General features: G+C 37.3%; 1 protein-coding gene across 1 annotated transcript in view; it reads right to left on the reverse strand.

The window, feature by feature from the left end:
* Nucleotides 1-25,658, reverse strand: part of VWF (von Willebrand factor) — a 140,823-nt gene that overhangs the window by 78,668 nt on the left and 36,497 nt on the right. The window contains exons 14-20 of the mRNA XM_085311282.1: nucleotides 23,831-24,026; nucleotides 22,685-22,900; nucleotides 17,372-17,612; nucleotides 16,449-16,543; nucleotides 14,847-15,007; nucleotides 7,726-7,829; nucleotides 1,689-1,827 (exon numbers count right to left, since the gene is read on the reverse strand). Of these exons, the coding sequence (XP_085167408.1) occupies nucleotides 1,689-1,827; nucleotides 7,726-7,829; nucleotides 14,847-15,007; nucleotides 16,449-16,543; nucleotides 17,372-17,612; nucleotides 22,685-22,900; nucleotides 23,831-24,026 (1,152 nt within the window). The remainder of the gene's footprint in view (nucleotides 1-1,688; nucleotides 1,828-7,725; nucleotides 7,830-14,846; nucleotides 15,008-16,448; nucleotides 16,544-17,371; nucleotides 17,613-22,684; nucleotides 22,901-23,830; nucleotides 24,027-25,658) is intronic.

Below are 25,658 nucleotides of genomic sequence, written 5' to 3' on the forward strand. Positions count from 1 at the left end.
AATAAACAAAAACGTTGTTAATAGGGATATTTGAAAGAACACATACAGATCTGTGAAGAAAAAAAGGAATCCTCAAAGAATACTCTGTGCACTGTGGGGCTGCTAAGATACTTGTTCTCATACTAATTTACTTTATGCTCAGCATTCACATTCATGTGGCCCAGCCCTTAAGGGGCTGTCAGTGTCAGGACACACATGCATATTTTGCAGGTATTCTTCTGGGGAAGAATTAGCGCTGTTATGGTAGATGTGATATTTCAAAGATGTAAAATGGTCACAGTGTACAAATATTTATTCATTTAATGATAAAAACAAGACACTACATTTCAGATGATAAAATAAAAATATAAATGTAAATAGCTTAGAAAGTAACTTGCTGCACAATCTCAAGCAAAATCTTTGATGTGCTTGTTTTTCCATCTGTACCTAATTATAATAATGTCAATCTTTTTCTTGAGGAGAAATTAAGTAGGTTAACATCTCAGCTTTTTTAAAGTCAAATATTTTTGAGATGCATAGAGAGCTAGCACTACATTTATATGATGATTCATAGCAATCACACCTTTTACCAATTTTAGGTATGCACCTTCTAAGAGAAAGAACATTCCATTGCTCTCCAGTTCTGTGTGTGTGTAATTTGATAAAAAACACATCTCACTTTCCTTTTAAGTGTTTCTGTAGTACTGCTTGCTATAATTGGCCACAAGATCTTTATAGAAAACTCTCCACTGTGCCAGAACTGTCTGTCTTCTAAGGTAACCTAGTTGGCATCAGGGTGGCATCATTTTAAAGATCCAGTCAAAAACTTGTTGATCACACATTCCTGCCAAGAAGAACTGCAAGGAGAAGTGTGCAACATGAAAAGGATTTGTAGGGAAAATATTCGAAAACGAGTAGCCCATCCAAGAAACATGGCATTCTGTATCTGAAGAAAACTGTTGTTATCAATTATCAGTGGATCCATCTAGTTTTAGACCAAATTTTCAGAGGAATATTTCTTCTCTTGCACATGTATTTTTAAATCCCACTTAACTTCCTTAATTTCTAGTGGCTCCCACCAATGACAAGCTGATATTAGTGTACTATGTCTTTATTTCCCCCTACTCTTTGCTATAGAAAAAATAGATATTGTCAATGCACTCCAAGCAGGCTGGTGCATGAAGCAGGACTGTAATTCTGCAAAAATGAACAGAGTCCGTGCCCCAGAAGCCTGCAGAACAGGTTCACTGAACGCTTCTTGCCTCACCCAGGTTGAAGGAAAGAGCTGGTAGTATAACCTCCTGGGTCTCCACCATTCATTTTGTGAGCCATCACTAGATGGATAAATGATCACAGATGTTAATGCAGAGCCAATAAAGGTTGACTTAGTGTAGCTAAAATTCATTGTCAGATATGAGATTCATACAGCTTCTCTCTATACTATGCCACACTCATTTACAGCTGTCAGCTAGATACACCTCTCTAGAACATGATGCAATCTTTATATTTCTCTAGATATCTTTTAACTCACTAYTAAGCTCTGCTCTACCATATATATGGTTTAGTTATTAAGAACATTTGACTGTGATTCTTCTAAATGTTGGACATCTCTCCTGGTTTAACACATCTTAATATATTATCAAACAGCTTAGTCATTCAACATACTTTTTCAAAATAACTTGGTATTGTGCAACAGTTTTCATTCTTACCTGAACTAATACATACTGACAGTCTCCTGGAAACTTATATTTCAATCCATCAAACGTCAAATAATGAGCTGTACCAATAACAGAGCAGGTGGCATCACATGTATTTTTGGTGCATTCCCACTTTCGACCACGGCACACACTGTAACAAAGAAAACAAATTAGTGACAGTTATTATTATTGCTAATGTATCTAATACCAAGAGAAGGCAAGATGCTTTAAACAAGAAAAAATAACAAAAATTTCTGATTCCACATGCTCACGATCTGAAGACTTTCGAAAAGACACAGAATGAATAGTGATAAGCTACTATTTGTATCCTACAGCATCAACTTGTCAGAGCTTTTGCTCATACTTGGTATGCATGGATAACATATTCAGTAGTACCCAAGGATTTGGGGGTATTCAGACKAAGGTATTTTAAAAGGCTCAGTACATTAGTATATTGTGTGTTCAGCACTTTATGAAAATGGAAACATTTTCAAGTTCTTCAGTCAAGCACTCAAAAAAATAAAGGCATCTAAACCAGTAAATAATTAGGGAAAATCTAGCTTTTTAATCTTCATAGGTTTGTACAGCTTAAGGACAGAACAGGCCTTTTGCTCTTCTAGTCTACTTGCCTAGGAAACATGGGTCATCTCTATTCTGAGTCCAAGAGTTTGAGACTGACTGTATATCCTCAATCAAGATAACTGGAGCTAATGTAAAGGAGACTTCAGTATTCTGGATTAAATAGAAAACCAGAGAGAGACAAATTTCCTTAACAAATTGTGGCAGTAATTAAACTCTGTGAGAAAAATGGGCATGGATTTATTTAATGATGCAAATTCCTAGCTGAAAGAAGGTTTGATTTTAAATGCCAAAGGCTGATATTTCAGTTTGATTTTCATTGCTATCACCTTTCTTTAAAACTAGTACTAGGTGAGTTGTCCATGATCCATACACAATAAGAAATACATACTACAAGCCTGTACAAACAGAATGACTTTCTCTGCCTTTATCTGCTATTTTTAATGAAAGTAACAATATCAAAACTAACTCATTTCTAGAACACAAGCTGCCTGCAGGAAATGGAAAATTTGATAGCAAAAACATAACTGTAGAGTATTCGTTAAAAATGATAATAAATAAGAGGAGCTTAACAACATCTAGGCACGGTTATGATGGAACAAGATTTTATTCTGTATTGTGTATTTCAAATGAAAAGTAACTATGTCTCTAATTTTTTTGTTTTGATTTGCTTAAGAGTAAGTCTGGCATTAAGAGTTAAATATACCCCAACAACAATTTGCCTAGTACACCCTTTTAGCACATTTTAAAACAACAATAATAAAAAAGATAAAGAAAGAAAAAACATTCTAAAAACATTCTAAGTATTCCAAGCAGGAAGCAAAAAGGATAATTCTTGATGCAAATTGTTTTGGAGTTTGCTTATTGTTTCTGGATTGGGTAATGGGTTTTTTATTTTATTTTATTTTATTTTATTGGCTTGTGGCAATCTACCAGTTGACAGTGCATGTATTTCCAGATACACATTCACATGTCAAATAATAGAAAAAAAATGCTGGTCCAGCAGTCAAATCATCTAATTCCCTAGGTGAAATTTGATTTGACCCTTGTTCTCCCCTTTTCCCTAGGCCTAAAACAGGAAGTAACATACAGGAAGGGAAATAGGAGCACTGTTCCCCTGCACATTTTAAACTCAGCTGTTTGCTACAGGTCTATGAGCAATCTGCAGTTTTCTGTGCTGCTATCCATCCTCAGACATGTCCCCAGAACATGTTTTCCACATTTAGGCTTGAAACTGCATTCTTACAACGCTCCACATGTGGGCTGCTAGACTACTTCCCCAACAGATTTCCCTAACTACATTACACTACCATAGACCAGGTGATAGCCTCACTCATTAACATAAATTAACATGCATTACCATCGGATGCATAAATCAAAATAGTATTGGATGCATAAATCAAAATAATGCATTAAGAGGGTAGAAATATGTTTCCCTCTCTCTTACAGGCTACACACAGGAATAAACATGCTTTTTGAACGTCCTTATTACAAAAAAAAAAAAAAAGAAAGAAAAAAAAAAGGCCTAGAGAGAGCCTGCTGGAATATTTCATAACAGTATTAGTATTTTACTGTGGATATCCTGCTCTGCTCAGAATACGCTTTTACAAAACACTTTTATTACCCTCTAAGGACCATTATAGGTTAAATATGAAGCACAATATTACTGACCCTGTTTTTATTTGCAGTACTGTCCCTCTTTCCTCACAGGAAGCCAAAATAGTAGTAGATATAATATCTAACTGATGCCAGAGGACATGTTTACTCTATTTACTCTAGCAACCAACTTTGGGACCAAGTAACCAGGACTGTAATTCAGTCTGCCCAATGGCTTTCATTCAGATTACATACTTAAGTGCAATACTACCCTTTTCCAAATGAATTTCATTCTTAATGATAGTTTACCTGACCTAGCAATTGGAGACCTTACTTCATAATCTGATAAAAATACATATATGGATAGATGCATTTCTTTTTTCCACATAGGTTCCCATGTACATCCACCACGCAGGAAATGCCCTAAGCTATGAGATATTGCCCTGGCAGCTCTACGGTAGTAGTCAGACTAGAGCCTACACCCTACAGGGGAATTCACATTTGGATACATAAGAATATGATTCCAAGCTAAATCTCTCAACTTTCATGACAGTAGCGGTGACATAAGCCTACCTGACATGCAAAGTAAAGTTAGGTGCTACCTTGATTTTTCAGGAGAAATCAGCCTCAGAATTGGTTTAGGGCTTTGATATTATATTCCAGCTGCTGTAGTGGTTCAACTGCACTGACATACAAAAACAGTGATGTTGAAAGCAACAGCTTGGGTTTTTTTTGCTTTATTCCTTCTTTTGCACTTGCTTTGCCTTTATATACATGGTGACCTACTTCCTAGTGGATATTCAAATGCAGAAAAAGCTAATTCTCTTATACTGGTGTAATCCTATTGAAATCAGTGTAATTATACAAGTGTAAGAGACAGAAGAAGAAATATCATAGCTCTTAGCCCTTATTATGACACCAAAATAGCCATATGCAATGACAAAAACATTATTAATTTTCTAAAAATTTCCATCAACACCTGTATCTTTTCGTTGCTGCAATATATAATAACCTAATAGTATATGGTACAGTTACAAGTGTCAAGGAGATAAATACCATTATCCTCATGTTAAATTAAAGGAAATTGTGGAACAAAGATTAGAAGAAACTTTGAACCAGTCACCTAGGCCTCTTGTTCTTTGAAACAGATTACCACGAGACCTACAATCCTTGCTGCAAAAGCTGGAGATGTTAAAGAGAATCTTTTTTTTTTTTTTTTTTTTTTTGGCATCCATCAGTGAAATAAAATGATTTGTTAACTAGCAAGAGACTGAGCAAACAAAATTTTAAAAAAGGACAATGAAGCAGAAATTCTCCTCATTCTTTTGTCTGTTGTTTATTTTTTGTGCTAGAATAGCTTCTAATATAACAACCTACTATATTGATAATAAGTAATAGCTTGCTTGAGGTCAGCACAACATTCAGCTAAGTGCTATATGAGTGCAGTTGGATAACATCACTGCTCCAGGATTTTCTAATGAAGACATACTCCTCTATAAGGGCAGGGAAAGGAGATTCTACCCCTACTTTACAGATGTGAAAATGCAGGGACAAAGAACTTGAAGTATTTTCCCAAGATAATGTTGTTAACCCATAGCAAAAGTGGGTACTGAACTGAGTTCTTTACTGTCCCAGAAGTAATCATCATTTAGTTTTGGTAACACTTCAGAGCATAATAAATATTGTGCAATACATTTTGTTCGAAGAATGACATTTCAGTAACATGAAACCTAGTGCAGTATTTGCTATTGAAACTCTGTTAATAACAAGACCAAGATTTTGTGTATGTGTGCATGGACAGATTATAAAGCATTTCATTTAACAAATTTCTGCTGTGTATTGCTTCATAAATGTTCCAAAATTTTCACTGAACTCTGCAATGAATTCTCTATATATAGCATAACAAAAGTTTTGCCACTAACTTAGAGTTGGAGACATTCTGCTGTTCATGAATTAGGGTCTCACATATGTCAAGCTGAATGTAAATGCCAAATCTGACACCTCTGGCTCATACATTGTGCTTGCAGGTGTTCACATCTGGCTAAGAACAAGTGAGAATGAGAACTCCTTCAACAGCAGCACAAAAACTGAAAACAATAGAAAAGGAAGATCTGACCTCCAAAATGCAGTCTCTCAATTCTTATTAATTCTCAAAGCAATAGTAATTTCCTATATCACTTTCTAAATGACATTTGACTTGATATTTGCTGAGAACTGTCATGAAGGTTTTTAAACCCAAATAGTTCAAACAGCTCTACTGCCATTTTGAAAAGACCCTGCTTTCCAATTTTATCTTCATATTCAATAAAAATACCTAAAATAAGATGAAAAGTTTCTTACTAAAGACAAAAAACACAATTCCTATGATTTCCTAGACCTTGATACCGAAGAAAATTCTATGCATAAGAGGAAATGTCACTTACAATAGCATTGCCAAAAACAAAAGGGCAATTACTAGAATGACGTGGCTATAACTATTTTAAAACTTAAAATTTTAAGAATGATTAACATTAAAAAGACACTGTATAATAATTGTGAAGAACATCTTCTTACAAATCTTTCAAAGTTGACAACAGTGTATGGCCTCAGTAAAGTTATTAGTGTATCTGCTTTTTAGCTGAGTCAGTTCTACGCAGATGCAATGTAAGCAGGTACCTGCAGGTATATGCATCTATATCAAACCTCAACTTCTCCTCCATCTTCCCTTGAGGAATCTTATCTTTCCCAAATCTATTTGTAATACTTGATTCACAATGAAATAAGTAGCCATAGAGTGAAAAAGAAAATGAACAAAACAATGGAAGGTCAGTATTTCCATGTAAGGCCATAAACCCTGATATTCAAATCTAACTTACACTAGTTAGGAGCAGTCCTAGTAATTTTAAAATATGGCATTTAAAAATCATTGTTACTCAAAGATCCATGCAAAAACCAAAAAAATGCTTTTTTATGATGTTGATTCTGTATGTCTGACTCCATTCAGACATACACAGCAGCTTGCAATCACTGCTCCTAGAGATGCTAGAGCTGCAAAGGGAAATGGCTTGCATAAAGCTTATGAAAGAGCCTAATGTCTAAGTCCAAACAGAATATAGTTTCTGCATCACTGCATCAGTGATTGGATGACTTATGTCTTCAGTCATTTATTTCAAAACCCTGAAGGTGGTGGTACCCTTCCTGATACAAGTAAAAATGAAGAGCAAAGCACTTTCAAAACAGTGAATGTGATGTGCAGGTAAGAGCATTTGCAGGGAGCATTTACTCTATTTTTCTAGGAGGACATCAACTCCCCTCTTTTCTTTGAAGAGATGTATGGGCCGAGCACACATTTAAGATATAGGAATTCAGATTCAGGTTCAACTCCCTCTTCTGCCTGAGGGGCTGAAACTCCTCTCTGATGCTCTAGAGAGCTGTTGTCATACTACAGCTGGTAGACCACAATCCTCCTGCCAATGCAAGCTTCTGGCTGAAAAGAACTATTCCAAAGGGCCACAAAAGGCAAACATGGGGAAGCATGACACCAGAGTTTGGTGTCCAAAATGCAAGCTGTGCTCCTTCCACCCCAGAGCAGCTCCTGTACCATTATCTTGGGTTGCAAGGTCACAGAGCAACTCCACCAGTTAGTGGCTACAGAGGTTGTTCACAGATACATGGACTACCTACTCGTAAAGTACCAAGTACATTTTGAGAAATTTTKCACTGGTATTTACGCCACATGTGAGAGGAAGATGATGGTCTATGTAATTTGCATGTTATGACATTAAATCCCTGAGTTTATATAGAGAGATCTATTAAGCAAGCAATTATATTTTTTTTTAGAATTGTGCTAATTGCGTTAACTGCCTAGAGAAAAATACAGTGTTAAGTGGCTCACCAGGTGTTACAGTCATTAGTCACTATCTCTCCCTTGGCGTATTCTTTTCCATTGTGAAAACATGGGCATCTCTCAGGAGAAACACATTTGTTTTCATGCCGCACCTAAATGAAAGACACATTTCATCAGCACATTGGCCTGTTGGTATGCACAAGAGAATAAACACAAGAAAATATGGATAAATGAAAGGATAAAAGATAATCTGAGGTAAGAAAGGTGCAGAATCATTAAAAGTTTTTGCCATTGATATAACTATGGGTACACACTAATGGAACTATGAGTACACAGCCTTATTTCAGGGACTGAACATCAGCTTAAGTTGCTGGGAAAAATCTATGAGAAAATTTAGATTATAAAAGAACTTACTGATGAGAAAGTTCAATTTGACCAAAACTAGGATCAGTGAAGAAAAAATAGGTTATACAGAGAGCAGGTGAACAGCACGTGTTTCTCACCCACAGCAAACTGAAGCATTGCCAAGCAGAAGAGAAGCCAGAAGCAGAGATCAAATAGATTAACAATTGAAAGACAAATACTGAAGAAAGATGAGAAGCAGTAGAGCCAAAAGAAACCATATGGAAATGAAGATTTTGTTGTTACAGAACTTGTTGCCTAAAAAAGCTCAATATCCTGCCAACCTGCCTTGGAAAATAGTGTAATTACTCACATTCTTTCAAATGTCTACTGTTGTTACCTAGAATGCAGCATAAACTCACCTGAAACATTATTACATTCTATAGTAGATTTTGTCACTGGAAAATAGGTCATTATGCTCTAGCTACAATTTACCTTTTTCAATTTTATCCTATTAATCTTAGTTTATTTTTGTACAAAAATAAGCCATTTCCCCCACTTTAAAAAATGTTTTAGACTACTCATTCTTTTCCATTCCTTTTATCTGATTTTGAAGATGCCCAGTATTAGACAGTCTAACAAAACCAAGTCTGGCTCTGCTGTTTTTCACTTGGATGTAGCTCTGCAAAGGTAAGAGTATGTTTGGGTCTTGATTCATGGTATACTGAAATAGAGAATATTCCCACATCCTCTCTTTCAAAAATCACAAAATATTACTTTCCCACTTTAAACTTTTTCAGTAAAATCATTCAAATTGTTTCTTTTTTACCACTAGGCCAATAAAATCAATGATCCATGTCATGCCAGGTTAATAAAGTAGAATAGCTCTAACTTCTAGAGGGACCTAGAACTGCTACAGGGAATTACTAATAAAAAAATTTCACAGCCCAGAAACCCTTCATCCATATGCAGTTCCACATACTCTGTGGCTTATGGACAGTTATATTACACCAAATAAACTCACACTGATAGAAGCAAGATGGAAAAAAAGAAATACTTTTCTAGGTGGCTGAACTGGGATTCTGCCTCGGACTTAGTTTTCACAAAGGACAGGGAGAAAACAGGCCAGAGGAGACCATCTGTGGGCCTTTTCAAAGGGTGCTTAATTTCTTGCTTCCTTCCTGGTGCTGTACAGGAAAAAGCAATATATGACTTCATACTCATGGCTACATTTCAGAATTTCTCCAGTGTGCGCAGCAATACTGTTCACAATAGACTTGAGAGCTAGCCTCTGGATACAAAACTTGTGATTAAGCTTGTGGCTAGCAAAAGGACTATTAGTACTTCTTCTACTTGCTCCCTCAAACATCCACACACAGCTAGTTACAGCCTATCCTCAGCTCTATAAATTGAATAAACTGGTATTTTTTTTCAATCACACATGTAGCCATCATTGAAGTTATAATGCAACAACTGTTAGTTCATTGACAAAGACAGAAGATTATCTTGTCTGAACATTGCAGAGTGGGTAGGTGATATTTAGAAACCTGGACATGAATATCCAAACTGGAATTTGACCCAAACACAGATTACTTTTGCTGCAAAACTAAAATAATTGTACTTTTTGTTAGTAATAACACAAAATCCACCAGTCAAATTGACATCTAAAAGTTGATGTACCTAAAAGCACCATGCCATGCCAGGTTACAAGTCTGTTGAGAGAGGTACTATGTACTACTACAATGTCAATGGCTTTATTCAGAAACAGACAGATTTTCTATGGAAGTTTCATATTTCATTAATAAATAGCACTTAATACAGGAGATCTAAACAGTCCTGAATACCTGATGTAATGTGGTTGTGACTGTATGGAGAGGCAACCACAAGAATCACAGCATAGTAAGAGGAATAGCTGCTGTTTACACCATTTCACATGCTTATGAAAATGCTCCTAACAGGCCATTCGTGGGATTATAAATGACTGACTAGCTGGTGAAGCTACCAGCTGTTTAAGGACCTGAGAAAAATGTCCACCATTTCCTTGTTTTGTCCAACATATCCTATTAATTCTTAAGCCTTGACAATCTTATAAAAGGTTAATATTATAGAGGTCAAACCTTAAGATTCTTCTGATCTAAACTCTGCTTTGTTGAGGTTGTATCTGACTTTCTCTTAGTAAATACAATTTTGATCAGTATCTCACTGTCAAAAGAGGCTCAAATTCTCATTTTATTCCTCCTGATAAGCCTGAGAGCTTCAACAGAAAGTCAAAGTTATTAAACAGTAAGAGATTAAGAAGTAAAGGAAATGGGTAAGAGTAGAACCCAACAGCACATATATTTTATGAAAACCGCATTGCTTAGTTTCTGTGCAGACAAAGGTAAGTCATGTTAGGATAGACCAATCAAAAAATGGGGCTTTAGGTGCGACTTTTCTTTCTAATGTTAGCAGTAAAATCATGCCTGGAACCACACTAGCTCTAGTTTACTATGTGAAGTTTTATCTTTTTTTTTTTTTTTTTTTTTTTACATGGCAGACCCATGTACCACAAAGCTGGTACCCACCTCCTTGAAGACTCTGTCATGTTGTTAAATCAGGACAAGCCTAAACTAAAGAGTATACAACAGAGCTAGCAGGAAAACCAAAATAGCATTCTATTAAGCTTTTGGTGAAAAAAGTTTGGAAGAAAAACCTCTTCCAAATTTTTCTGATTAAGATGTTAAGGTATTTCATTTTTATTTTATCTAACATTTCAAAATTAGAAATAGTTTATTTGATCAGTCAGAAAACAACAGAATGTTTCATTTCAATTTTAAAGCAAAATTTTCCTTCTTTTTTGGAAACTGAAAAATCTCCATTTTCCAGTTTTGTAACATATGGATTTGGGGTTTTCTGCTTTTTGTTTTTTCTGCCCTCTTTTTTCCCCAGGAAGGTGCTTAACACTCCATTTGTATATTTATTAATATTTTCCAATGGGAAAAAAGTTGGAGTGTACTAAAATAATCTGAGAAAGCATATATTTCCTAACACCTCTGCACATATGTTATGATTTATCTTTTCTGCACTGCAAAAGAGTGACAAGTATAGAGAACTTCCCACCCTCCAGATGATCAAAGTCAGAAAGAAAAGAATTACTTTTCAGGACACACTGAATATTTTTACTTTCAAGAAATCAAACCAACATAAAACATTAAGTCAAGATGAACTGAAAAAACTTATTTTTCAGTTGAAAGAAAATAGGAGTTTTTTGCATTTCTGATTGAGGAAATTAAAAAAAAATATTAATTGGCAGTTTCTTACCCTTACAAATTTTCCAGTTCAATGAACCCACATTTGCTGGTGCAGCTACCTGAGACTACAAATTTAAGCAGCTCCAGGATGCTATTCATGAACGACCCTTAATTATATTCTTTTTATTTTTTTTTCAGATATGTTATTCAAACTAAGCAGCCAATCAGTGTGTACAGACTTTAGGCTATGGATTGTTCTTTTTAGGATGGATAACTCATCAGACTCACCTGTAAATATGTATTTATATATGCAGGGACAATATTGCACTTAAGTATATGTAAACTGCTACCCAGAATCATAGAATTGGTAAGGTTGGAAGGGACCTCTGGAAATCATCTAGTCCAACGCCCTTGCTCAAGCAAGGTTAATACATATACTTGCTAATTGTACTGGAGAGTTGTTTATGTAAACTATATAGTTCTGACTGTGTTTCCTGATTGGAAACAATTATACAGAAGCAACAGATTCATTCTTTCACTGATGAATCCATGAACATTCATAATTTGTCTATGTTCCTGTACAGCCAGAGAAAAAAAAAAAGATCTTCAGTAAAATGGCCAGGTATTTCCAGGGTGATGATATGCACAAACATTTAGGCACATAAATGTTCACTAAGCTGTTACTTCCCACAGACAGTCCAACAAATAGTAGTTGACCTCTGCGGGTGCTTGTAAATTAAACAGGATTACAGAATACCAACAAGGGAGTCTGATGTATCTGACTAGTAAAACTAATAGTAATACCTTTTCCTGGGCCCTTTATTGCTCAGTTCTGTTGGTACAAATCTGGAAAACATGAAATTCATGACTTCACAGATTTCTTCCTCAATGTGTCAAGAGAGTCTTTGTGACACAGAGAGGCAAGATGGAAAGGAGAACTTGGTCACCATTCTGAATCCTTCCACCTTTGGCAACTGTTACTGTGAGCACGAAGACTTGTTGCAGAATGTAAAACTCAGGAGAAAGCCTCCCTCAAACAATACCACTTGGACCATTGATTATGTAATAGTGTGGAAAGGGAAAATTGCTCTTTGACAGCAAGCTGGCTTCTTCCACAAAGCCAGAGTCCAGGAGTTTAATGCATGGCAGAGAGCATTGACAAAACAAAAGCATGGAATTTGATCTTATCTTTGAATGGCAATAGTTACAATACACTAGTCTTTATATACTGGTTTTTCCATTGTGGCTTAGAGAAATGAGAGTCTTGCAATTTTTCTTCCCTGCCACAAGGGAAGCAAGTAAGCGAACAAGCAATTACAGGCTGAATTTCCTGGAAGATTGAACTATACTGTCATCTAGTGGACAAAGGTACTTATTTTACTAGGTTTTAAGAATTGGACCCAATTCTTCTATAAAAAATCTTACAAACGATCTTGCTGAATACAGTGGCATGTCTCACATAGCTCCAGAATTAACTGCAATACCTAATTTCAAAATGACAAGTGTGGTTTCTTCTTCAGACAATTGTTGCATAAAATCCTTACAAAAATAGTTCAAATCTACTGAAAAGGGATATAAAATTCTGTATGAAAGCTGAAGATTAATTACTAGGAAGTTGAAATGTCTTTTTCTATTGAGTAGTTGTCAGAATTTGTTTTATGTGAATATTCCTGTCGTGTACTATTACCAAATCTTGGAACTGAATCCAAATCTCAGACCATTTGAACAGATCAAAGAGGTCCAGATAATTCTGATTAGAATCAGAGAAAGGCATATTTAAAGTGAAGCTTATTCACAAAGGTATTTAAAACTGAAATCTGAAAATTAGTAACAGTTGTTTATAAATAACAATTGTGGTGAAAGTTTTCTCAATGTTGATATGAACGTGTCCGAAATCTGTTTTATATTTCCACTGGAGATCTACAGGGCACTTTGCAAGTCTAAGCTTTTGTCTACTGATGACATTTTATTATGGAACAGCATCTATTCAGATAAATGTCTACTTATCAGCAAAATATGGTAGCAATGTTCAATAACGTATGAATAACAATGCTAGAAATTACTGTTAAGAAACTACTATTTTGGTTTCTAGTAGGACAATGAAATTAATTTTGAGGAAGAAAAAGCTGTATTCATACAGAAGAGGGAAAAAAGAACACATCTTTATAAAAACTTATTCTTCAGAAGTTCATTGCTTTTTTAGATGGATTTTAAACCTGTGGATGAAGTCAATTCACCTGAGCTGAAGCCCAAACATAAACACACATCTCAGCCATAGAAATAATTACCAAAATAGAAATAATAACCATTTGTTAACTAACAGTAAATGTCCAGTATATATTAATCTGAGTCTGAACTTTGATCAGGTGTAAAATAGTAAAATATAAAAGAAATCTTTTACATTTTTAGTCTTTCCGGATGTAGCATTTGAAAATCTCTTGATTTACTATATGCCCCTCTGAGTCAGAAAACTGCACCTGCAAGTCGGTAAGTGCCACAAAAATCAAATAAAATCTCATAATTGCAGAGTATTTTGCATCTCAAATTTAAAAAAAAAGCTGTAAACTCAACTCTTTTCCAGCATCTGCTAGATATTTTGATCTGAATTTCCTGCATAAAGCATCACAAACTTTCTTATTCCAGCAGTCTTCCTGGGCAGAGGACTCAAAGCACCATTTACTTAACTCCAGAAAGAATGTGCTATGTCATCCTCCCCCTATTCTATTCACACACTGTCTGGAACTATCCAATTCATTGCAGGTGTAATCCTATGCACAGTTCTTTACCCATTCAGATAGATTTGAACAGTCATAAACGCTGATCATTTTCCTATTGCTCAAAAAACAAAAACCAGTAGCCCTCATCCACTTTCTGTTCTTCTCTGTCTGCTTTTTATCATGTGTCTAAATTGATGGTCACCAGCTTAGTAGATGTTTTCTTTAAAATTATCAAAGTCAGTGACTACACTTTAGGATTGTGGCAGGACATACTCCTGGAGCCAGAAAGCATTCCACTAGTGAAAAAAGCATGCTGAACACACCATTGTCAACTCAGGTCACTCTTTGGCATCACCTTGGCAAGCTTCATGTCCCCCCTTTCTTCCCACAGGGAGCTTCCAGTTTGGTACATGGCACAGGAAGGCAGCAGCAGAGATGAAGAACTGACAAGGGAGGAAGCAGGACAGCAGGAGACAACTGGAATTAACAGGAGGGTTTGGCTGGATACATGTGGAGTGAACCCTGCATGTACCCACCCATTCGGGGTATGGGTGTACTTTTGTCTCTCTGTGACTGAGGAAGTACAGCAAGACTCTGGAGTTTAAAAGAAAGATACAATTGGTCAAAAAAAAAGTGGAGTTTTTTTGCTATTTGATTATGAATTGTCACCACAAGCCAAACTTCATCTTCTATGTAGGTATAGAGAGAAAGGACTCCTATTCTAATATATGCACTTTAAACTAGCCAAAATTTGACAGAGTCATTGTGGAATTCTCCACAGCCACATATTTTGAACTGCAACGAGAATGCTGATAGGAAAGAAGAAAGACAAGGAAACAAAGAGGATCTGCTTCTGTTGGTTGTAATTAAGTTTGCTTACCATCCCTTTCGGACAGAGGCATCCAGATATGCATCCATGGCTGACACAGTCTAAGTCGTAATTCTGACAAGTCTTGGCACACTCCAGGCCTTCAGCTCTCAGGTTGTTTGCAGGACAGATAAATCTTTCCATTGGTGCTCTGCATGTCAAGCTCCTTTTTACTTTAAATGCAAATTTACAAAAAAATTGCAATTAGAACCCAAGTTCTATTAGCATGTTATTTTTCTAAAGGGTGGATCAACTTTTTCGTTAGAAAAATGATTTAGGATATAGAACGGAGCAACTGCACTATACTACTATGTGTGACATTGTAAAAGTAACAGAATCTCCTCTCTCCACAATGTGACCTCAGCTAGGATTGCATAAAAAGCATATTTTTCATAAAGAAACAAAACGAGCTCTACTAAAGTAAATACCCTTCTACTAATATAAACAGTTCCATTCCAGGTTGTATTAAGGCTATAAAAAGCAGTCAATGGGTTAGTCTAAATCTTTAGAATAAAATACATTCCAGCCTGTGGGCAGTGTACATGAACAATTTCAGCACAAAACAGACATTTTGAGAAGCAATGGCATCATATATTATTGTAGTTAGACTAACTTCCACCACTAGGTATAACTATAATGTTGTCTGCTAATAACAACACTCAGCCTAACTGGTTATATGGTTTTCAAACTCTTGCTATTTTGATTTCTGATAGAAGATCAGAATTTTCCAAGCAACTCTACGTTATTGTTTCTATTTATGCCAGCAATATGCCTCTCCTAGGCTCTGTAAGTCCTAGCATACTATTCATAGGAGAATTCTGTCTTATCAGCATTAAAACAACTGTTTGATGAGAGGTCAGTAAGATCTGCACCCACAAGGCTTCACCAGTGGGACAGTGAGGGCCCAGTCAGTGACACAGTTATTGGCAGTTTATCAAGAAATGTTAAGCAGTCCATCACCCTAAACTAACCACTACTGTTTTCCACTAGAAGTCCGACAATAATGATGCCTGATAGCTTGGTAGAAGATGAAAAGGCTAACTGTAGCCCTTTGATTCAAAATCTTTGGGAAAAAAAAAACACCAAAATTTTTCTCCAAATGCCCTGAATATTTAGCAGCATGCCATGGAAGTACTACATTTGGGGTTATTTCTGTCAGTAGGGTAGGAACATTGAGGAGCAAATCCCCACTAGGCCTGTACTCTCTGTGAGGGACCCAGGCTCAGATCGCCTCTCCTATCCCAAACCCTTAAGCTTCTTTCAGAGAAAAGCAGCACTTGCAACCTGCTAGTCAGAAGCAGGAGATATTAAGCTGACAAGTTATTGATCCTCATATGATCTTCAAATAGCAAAAAGATCTCTTAACCTCTACAACTAAATAGAGACTGCAGTGTCTACCTGTAATCCTGAGGGGAACACAGTGAGTCACACACCTTTCCTCGCAAACATTGTGTTTCTATTTTGTAATAAAAAAGGGTTATAAACAGACTCAACATCACCAGCTCTGCAATTTCTGATACCTCATCTCTACTCTAACCTACCAAGAGAATGAAGGGGGAGGAGGGAGAGAGGGAGAGAGAGAAAATAAATATTAATCTTTTTAAGCATACTAACTTCTGGCAGATGGCCTTTCATCAGTGAATACATCTGTCAGGAAGGCACCAGGAACTCTGTTTGTACTGCAGTGCATGAAGCCATTTTCACAATAGCTAAGGAAAATAAATAGAGCTTATATTTAACAAAGTGACATTTAGCTTTCACTTGTGCTGCTGTTCTCGGAGATGGCTGCAGAGAAGTTAGAATACCAGAATTATAGTTCTCATTTGGGTTGAACTGTTGCTCCCCATCCACTGCACTTACCAAACTTAAAGGCAAACCCTCCCAAGACAGTTCCAGTGATATACTAGGATGGTAGCGCATGCTTATGCTAGCACTGTCCCACTGAATCCAATACATCTACAAAAGCATAAAGCTCAGTAAGATAACCATCAGGTCAAGTGTGGAAAGAAGTAAGGGACCACTTTAGTGCACGTAACATGACCTCTGTAGATGGAGAGAAAATAAGACATTGTTCCCAAAACTGGTCTTGTCAAGAGCTGCCCAGCAACTGCATTCCTACCCTCAGTGTATGCTACCCAATTTAAAAATTAGAAATGCTTTTTAATAGTTGAGTCTTTGATAGAGGTAATTAGGTTTTAACATTCAAGAAATGCATTAGAGTACATTAAAGTGACATTTTAAAAGCGTACAAAGTAGCCATTCTCAGTAATTAAACTCCATTTCAAAGTGGCAGGATCTGTTCCTGGAACTGAGCTTCATACTGTGTTTTCTGACTGTGATAGCGTCTGAAATAATATGGCTAGCAATGTAACAGCAAAAGTTATATTTTGATTTGTTGGAGGCAAACCACTGCCTGATTTTAAACTAGTTTCACTGGAGGCAAACAGGCTGAGGAACTGAACCAGTTAATCAATCAGGCTTTCCCAAAATCTCTGAGTTATAGCATGCAGAGATGAGCCATGAACATTGGCACTTACCACATGGTGTGATGATCTGAAAAGACATCCTCTGGCTGGAAGATCTCACCATCATAGTAACAAGAACAGTGGGACTTTGGTACGCACTCTTCCTGCTCATCAAGATAGTGTCCAGTGGGACAGTAGCAGCCCTCCATGCACAAATCATCACAGTCTTCATCTGGGTAGGAGAGAGACCTGCAGGTCTGATTGCACGGTGCTCCACATTGCCGGTAAATCTGGCCTTCAGGACAAGTCATTGCTGCAGAATAATAAGAACATCAGTGAAACTAGAATTTGATCCAAAGGCAACTAAAGGAAAAGCTGCCCATACCAGACTGTAAATCTGCAGATTTAGAATTTATTTACCCAATTTAGTTGCCTAGCAAGGCTGCATTACCCTGGCTTTCCTTAAACCTGTAGCACCAGTGAAGCCCTGGTGCTACAAGCACCTACAAGCAAAACCTGACTCGTTGTAGTTGCCAGTAAATGCTGGTATTAGATTCCAATCAATGCCTTAGAATTCCAACAACAAATTTTTGTCTAGAGTGAAAAATGCAGGCTATGTCCAATCTCTGTTATCACTTGGATTTAAAAGGTAGGGGCATTACAAGTGCTCCCATTTACAAGTGCTCTTGCTTACATTACAAGTGCTCTTGCTTAGATTCACCTTTATTTGCAACAGTCAGGGGCAGTGTGGTCAAAATAATTAAAAACTTGGGTTTCTGCTTTTATAAACCAAGTAGGTGCTGCAATAGTCTAAAGCTTTACATTCTAGAAGCTCTCAGGAAAATCTGTGGGAATAGCTACTAATAATAAAGTCACTTAATGATTGTGGAACCAGACTTTTGTACTAAGAATTTTTGATGATTAAGTCATTTTTATAGATTAAAGCCTCATTACAGGCTTTAGAGCCATTCTGGTTTATTTGTTTATTACACTTCGGCTTAGCTCTGCAGCATTTTTTAAGGGAAGCTGCTCTGCACATACCAGCATCAGCACTAGGTGGCATCTATAACAACACTTGTAGATGAGGAAACAAGTTACTATCATAGCCTTTTAACAGGGCTCTGTTAACCAGGATTTACCAAATTGATTGTGTTTGTAGCAACTTTCCAAAGCAAACCGCCAGGGTCGCAAGGTGAGGAGCCTGGATGCTGGATGTCCAATGGAGTGAGGGAAGCAGCTGCACATGAAAGCTAGAATATTTGTATTGTGCTAAAACCAAGATCAAGGGTTAATAGCAAAATTCCTTCTTTTTGTCATCCCTGCAGAATGATCTGATAATCGCTGCCAGCACAAACCCCTAGAAACTGTAGCAGCAGAGGCAGCAAAAGAAAAACTACAGCAAGGCTACAGCTGTAGCTCTGTCAGCTACAGCTAACATGGAGGTTAACAAAATAAGTTCTGCATGATGACAAATTCCTAATGTTTACCTTCATAAATTATTCTGAAATAGATAATTACTGTCATTTTTGAATAGAGGTAGATCTGATAGGTTCAAATAGACCATAGTCCACTCAACTTCTATTTAGGCACCTGAAGTCCCACACACAGGAGTTTAAGCCCCTCACTTGAGGATCCAACAGAGAGAGGCTATAGGTTACTTGAAGTTTCCCACAGAGTTGAAATCTCCCTAGTTTGGAGCAAATACCCAAAACATTCAACGTTCCTTTCACAACAGAATCCTAGAATTTTTTTTAGGTTCATCAACACTGTAGGCAGACTAGATACCTCCAAGGTACGGCCTAATTCAGTAATAAACAGACGACAAATTCACACATTAGTTTCAGGGGTCTTTGGCACCCATTCACAGAACAGTGTTTCTAATTTACATGAATGTGATCCTTGCAGTAAATCAAATACTGAACAGGCACAGTCCAGGTCTGAGGACCATTTTAAAAGCTTTCATTACTAAAGGCAAGTGCAAGCAGGAGGAAGCCACAGCTAAACCTCTGATTTGCTGTATAGCAACCACTGGAAACAAGGAGCTGCTTTGGCAGCCTTTGGACATGTACCAATTTATTACAATTTCAAGATTCAGGAAGGATCAAACAAATGAGTCCAACATTCTGCCCTACTTCCAGTTCATGGTAACATTCCCTGCTCACAGGTACAAGTTTACAACAGACTCCAGTTTTAGCTAAAGCTCTATAACTCATTTTATCTTCTCATGCACTTCCTAAGTTTTTAAGGACATTTCCTGGTTTTCCAGTTCAGCTTCCCAAAACCATTCCAAGTTCCATTTCACTGCACTGTCACCTCCCATAGACATCTGTTTTTAACAGTAAAAAATGGAGGAGAGCTGACCTGGGAGGGGACTGTTGTCTGTACACTTTGTAACATATTGTCACTAAAAAAATCCTATCCCATTATTGCCAGGAAAATGAGAGGAAAAGGTGAGGTTAATCTAGTCTCTGTACAAAACTGAAATAGCTAGATGCTGTGCCCAGCCTGTCCTGAGGATGAGAGGAGGTAGAGAAAGCATTGGCAAACTGGTATTTGTTAGGTAGTTTGTTCAACTTCTTCTGAACGAGTTTTCAACCACAGTGAAAGCGACATAAGTTTTGACCAGCTGCTTGGATAGCTTAAAGTAAAAATGCAATCATACCTAGGTCAGAGTTGCTGGATAAGATGCATCCCATTACAACTAGATTTAACAGAGCTGCTCCACCAGCAGTGGTTAGCGTGGTAAGCATTTCCACACTGTAGTCATCTCCAAAGGCTGCTCAGATCCTGCCCTTAATTCCCAACTCTCTGCTACAAGACACCTGGATCTACCACCACTTATCCCCATACAAATCATTGCACATAAACTGTGTAAACAGAAGTAAACCACCAGCCTGCCCACCACCACCTTAAGGCAAATAGGGGACTGACCAAAGTGTCCCTGAAACCTGAAAAAAAGTCTAGACACCTAGGGGCTGATTTGCTCTTGCCCCAAACACATACACACACACACACACACACACACACACACACCACACACATATACACATGTGTGAGTGTGTGTGTGTGTGTGTGTGTGTGTAATATATATACATGTGTGAGTATGTGTTTATGAGAATTAAGAGTTCATGAGAGACATAGGCCCATACATTATGGCCTTCTTCCTCTTTCCACACACACTTAAGAGACTGGCTCTATTGCTTATCCACAGTGGGCTGCAAGCATAGCACATAGGTCTTAACATGACCAAAACAAAATTTAAAACATTTTAAAGACTTAGAGGGTGAATGTGTTTGATAGCTTGCCACACAGCAGTTTAGAACAAGAAATACTGTGCTACAGGTTGTATCCCTGCCACTGATCCACTCCGAATCAGGTAGAACTGTTCTGTTCTGACCAACACCAGAATAGAGCATGTGTTCAGTGCACTGGGCCTTCAGCGCAAATTATGCAATCTGCGCATTCACATCTCAGGCCCATTAAAGGAGTGATTGTTCTCTTTCATGTGACAGGAGATATCTGAGGCATCAGGATTATTTAATGGGGACTGATGGATCTGCAATCAGGGAAATTGTCACTTTATGGGGGCATAAAGCGCTCCATAATGCACAGAGAAGAGGAAGCAGGGCTGCACTGTTAAAGATTAATTGTGAAAATTGACTTGCTCAATTACAGAAAGAATGATAGTGCATTATCACTGCTTTCTTTCAGCCTCCAGACTTGCACATTTTTAAAAGGTTTTTTATTACATTACTGTTTCACTATCTGAACATTTACATAAATTAGGTAAAATCTTATGAAACCATGCAGCAGTTTAACATAAACTGTTTTTGTTCTCATTAGCAGTAAATACTATCCAGCCTGCAGAAGCTGTAGCCACTGACTTTACTGGTACAGATGGAATGCAAGTGACCTCTCTCTCTTCTAGTTTCTACAATGACTCAGTTCATAAATGGCTTCCCTACCCACAGTTTGAGAAGAAGTAATTGAATAGATCTGGAGAGCAGCCAAGAATACATACTTTTCCCCAAAATTCTCAATTGTCTTCTTTCCTTAATAGTAAAGTTGCTCAGGAAAATAGAAAAAAACATCCATTTCACAAGTATGTATGGGGAAAAGGGTATCCACATTCCATCAAAATTCCATTGCATTGGATTTTTTTCCTACCACATTGACCTAACAAAGAAAGAAAAATAAATAAAAGGTGCTTGCTTCTTCTGTTCCAACTTCTAAGCAGTTTGACTACTGATCTTGCACAGGACTAATCTCTGCAAAAACATCCTATTCTTTCTATTTTCCCCACCTCTACACCTCAAATCTGCAATCTGAATATTTGTTTTATCCTCTTGCCATGTTTCATTTTTCAGATTGCAAGCCTTTGAACCAGGGTCCTCCATGTATTACAAGTGGGATTCTGCAAATGATCCTCGGGGGAAATTAACACTTGATTCTTCAAGACTTTCGTAGGAGCTAAATGTCCATATAAAACACCACAGCTAAAGCTCCTGTTTATCATCTAGCTCAGTAGAGCCATTCACAGACTTGATCAAGGTTCAGGCCCTCCTCTTGAACTAGTTTCAAAATCATACCAGAACTTACAAGTAGCAAAAGGAAAGGATCTCAGATATGGCCAGCAAAATGATGCTCACTCCCTAGCTGAATGGTGTACAAGAAATGAGAATTGGCATATACCTCAGACCTCTGCACTGCTAGAGTGATGACCAAAATACTCGAGGGGTCTCCAAACACTGGGACTGGTGCTCAGAGGGGCTGTGAGATCTCCATCCTTAGAGATACTCAAAAATTGACTGGATAGGTCCCTTGCCAGACTGCTCTACATTAGCCCTGCTTTGAGGGCTTGTACCAGAAGACTGCTAAATGTCTCTTCAGATCTAAATTTGTTTATAATTCTGTGATTGTGCTCTGTGATACCACTTGACCAAGTACCTGTCTTTGTGAGTAGGTACTCAATTTCCTTAACTTCCACTGAAGTTAGGAAAAGGTCACTAAAGAGGTCAGGAACTAGGAAGCACAGGCTTCAGAGGAAGGAGGTACCAAAAATGCATGTTGTATGTTACTACAAATCACTTGGAGGTTCCCATTCTGAAACACTCAGAAATTTTTCAGATGAGTAGCTCAAACTTGAATTTTAGTCACCAGTTCAGCTGAGCTATGTTGGATGATTGATCTTCCCTGGTGTTGAACCATTTTTGTGAAGCACTGGTGCTCTGCATTCTTCCTGGAATGAAGGAAAGATGCACCTTTTCCATAAGAAATACTTAGCACCTTGCAGAAATCATCTCTCTTTTGACTTATCACTTGACATTGCTATGCATGTCCAGAGAGGCAAGGAAAATAAGCAGTTTTTAGGAGGAGTGCACTTACGGCAGAAGTCAGGTTCTCTCCACTGGATCAGGACACTTTTCCGAGCACATGCTGTTGCATAAGTAGCGATAGCAGAGCACAGACAATCCTTGCCATCAGCACAAGAGCAAACATCAAAGCGGCAGTTCTTCACATAGGGAGTGGGACTGACTTCATGGTGACAGGGTTCAAACACAGAAGACATCAGAATGGAGCAAGAATCCTCAGCAAACTTGGCTAAAAAGAGACAAACAGTATGCTCAAGCAATTGCTGGCTTCTAAGGCAAACTAGAAGAGCCATAGTAAGCATTTTCTTTTGCTTTTGAGTAAAAAGTAATTGGAGGAATAAAATGGGATCAAGTACGCATAGTATCATTGCTCATAAGTTGTCCTCTACTAAAATAATAATGTTTCACTAGTAAAACAAATCAAGAAACAGAAATAGTTTTCTATTCTTTTACTACCATTCCCAGCACCATACTTCCTCTTACAAGGCTTCTGCTTTCTGCTGCTTTTTACATTTGCAAAATTAAGCATTTTTGGTTGCACCGCACTCACAAATCAGCAGTGCCTGCTCTGGTTTATGGCCACAAAGTTTTGTGTGTTCTTCCTCCTTCTGGAAACCAGAGGGATGCAACACCTGACAAAAGAAAGTTGTTCTGAAAATTGCTCTCCATGTCTAACCAGGATGGTCAAACAGTATAACGAAGAGGAACACTGCATGTTGGAATGCAGTAAGAAAAGKGAGATAAACAATCAGAAAAAGTAAGAAGATATAAGGATAGAGGGGTGAAAAGGATAGGTGTTTTATCCACCTAGAGGACAAATGTATATTATTGCTATCAGTTCAATGATTAGTTTGAGCAATACATATTTATGCCATGGCTATAATGATCCAGTTCTGACTGTGGCTCAAACAGAAGATCACCATGATTCCAGATTAGTGCTTTTTGTTTTCAGTTTTCAYAAAACATTGCATTCTCCATAACTTGCTTCAATCAGTGCTTCATTTTTTCTTTTATAGAGATTATAGTGACCCTGCTACAAATGTGAGTAACACTGGCTGCTTTTCTTTTCTTCTTTTATTTTTTTTTTAATTATGTAAAGTTGAAGATTACACACACTCCTACACATCAGCACATGTTAACTTTGGATAGAGTTCAGTACCTAAACGAGGATTGAGATTGCAGGGGTAGCTGTCTTGTTTCAACAAGTCTTGGCAACCTGCGTTGAGCTTCCAGGAGTTTCCAAAATCTTCCACAAGTGCTTCCACCATGCCAGAAGGAGTAAGAAAATCATCCCCTTGGTTACCATTGTAATTTCCACATAGTCCACACATCCTTTCAGTATACACTGAGGACAGCTAAAGCAGACAATGTTAGCCCCGTCATCCTTCAGAATAGGTCACCACTCTACAGTAAGGTTTTCTAAAGAATGAACCATGTACAATCTAAAATCAAAGGAATTATTAAATAGATAGGAAAACAACACTATCAACACAGTCCCCTTCTACTACATTTTTATACTGCTAATAAAAATGCTATTAGTAGTAGTAACAGAACTGATAATTTTAGATGGTTAACTGAAGGTGCCTGGGGAAAAAATGGGTTACTTTTGTGCTATTAACAGCACACTAGTTTACTTTTTTCCTTGTGTTCCCCCTTGATTCATGTAAATGAATATGGCATCAGTTGGGGGTGCATTTTTGAATATAGTGAAATTATTATCCTTGAAATTGTAATAATTTGAGAAAAGACAGAGCACCTGAAGCCATGCCACCTTTTAAAAAATGTTAAAAGATAAAGAATATTTAAATAGATTGTAGAGTCCCAAAACAGAGGCAATGATGGAGGAGTTGTTTCCCTTAATATTAAGGGAAATTTCCTTATTATTAAAATAAGGAAAAGAGTATTACCCTTAAAGCTATATTACTTCACATTAGATCTTCCTCCTGCCTATGGAAATTTATGACACACTAAAAGAAATATTGCAAACAACCCACATAATAGATTTACTTTTCACCTAGCCTTATTCTTAGTGTAGCTCCAGAGACATCTGAAACAGGACCCTAAACTGAGAAGTAAACAGGGAAAAAAAATCTAACAATGTGTCCAATAGGAAAACATAAATGCTTTTTCTTCCATGAAGAACTGTCAGCTTCTATTAGAAGTCCAGGTTTGGTACATCACAAGTGTTACTACCTGTCCTGAGGAGCTGACTCAGTGATTTAATGATACAATAGCTCTTTGTGTGCATTTACTAGATTGTTAGTCTTAGTCACATTGGCAGGCATAACCTGTGAAACAGGAACAAATAAGCTAGAACATCACATTTTGAAGAAAACTGCTGTTCTATTTAATTAAAAATTTTAAAAAGCTCTAAAAGAATAACCCGAAGCTTCCCTACATAAGAACACAACAGTCAGAGATTAAATACTGTGTCAAAAGGCTCAATCAGAAATTTTCAAAGCGTATATACCCTCATTATTCCAAAGACTTGACTTTTTCATGTGCTCTGCAGACAAAATGACTCATGCAAACCCAATCACAGATATCAAGCAGTCACAGAAAGACGTGTCTTCTTGGGAAACACAGAAAGAATTTTTACCAGAAGCACTGGCCGAGCTAGTGGAAGTGTATCACTTCCCCCAATTGTCAGAAATATTTGGCAACAAGTTGGTCTGCAAATCCAAACAAATTCTCCAAAGCAATAAGAAAGCTGCTTCAGATATCCAGCTAGAGAAGGAATTCAGAACAGAACCAAGTAAATGCAGACAATTAGAGGAATTTCCACTGCTTTTCTGGGAAAAGTATCTGGAGCAAAAAAAAATAATAATGTAAAAGTAAGAATTTGCCATGCTACATGGGTGTCTGACCAGGCAGAAAGATATTTTGGTTACAGAGGAAAGCCAAATATTCTGAGACATGTCAAAGGACTAAATTGCATTATTCTAAGCCCTAAAACAACTTGTAGGACTCTTGGAACACAAAGATAC

The sequence above is a fragment of the Rhea americana genome, unplaced genomic scaffold, assembly GCF_003343005.1.
Source record: "Rhea americana isolate MKP2758 unplaced genomic scaffold, rheAme1 scaffold_338, whole genome shotgun sequence".
Lineage (NCBI taxonomy): Eukaryota > Metazoa > Chordata > Aves > Rheiformes > Rheidae > Rhea > Rhea americana.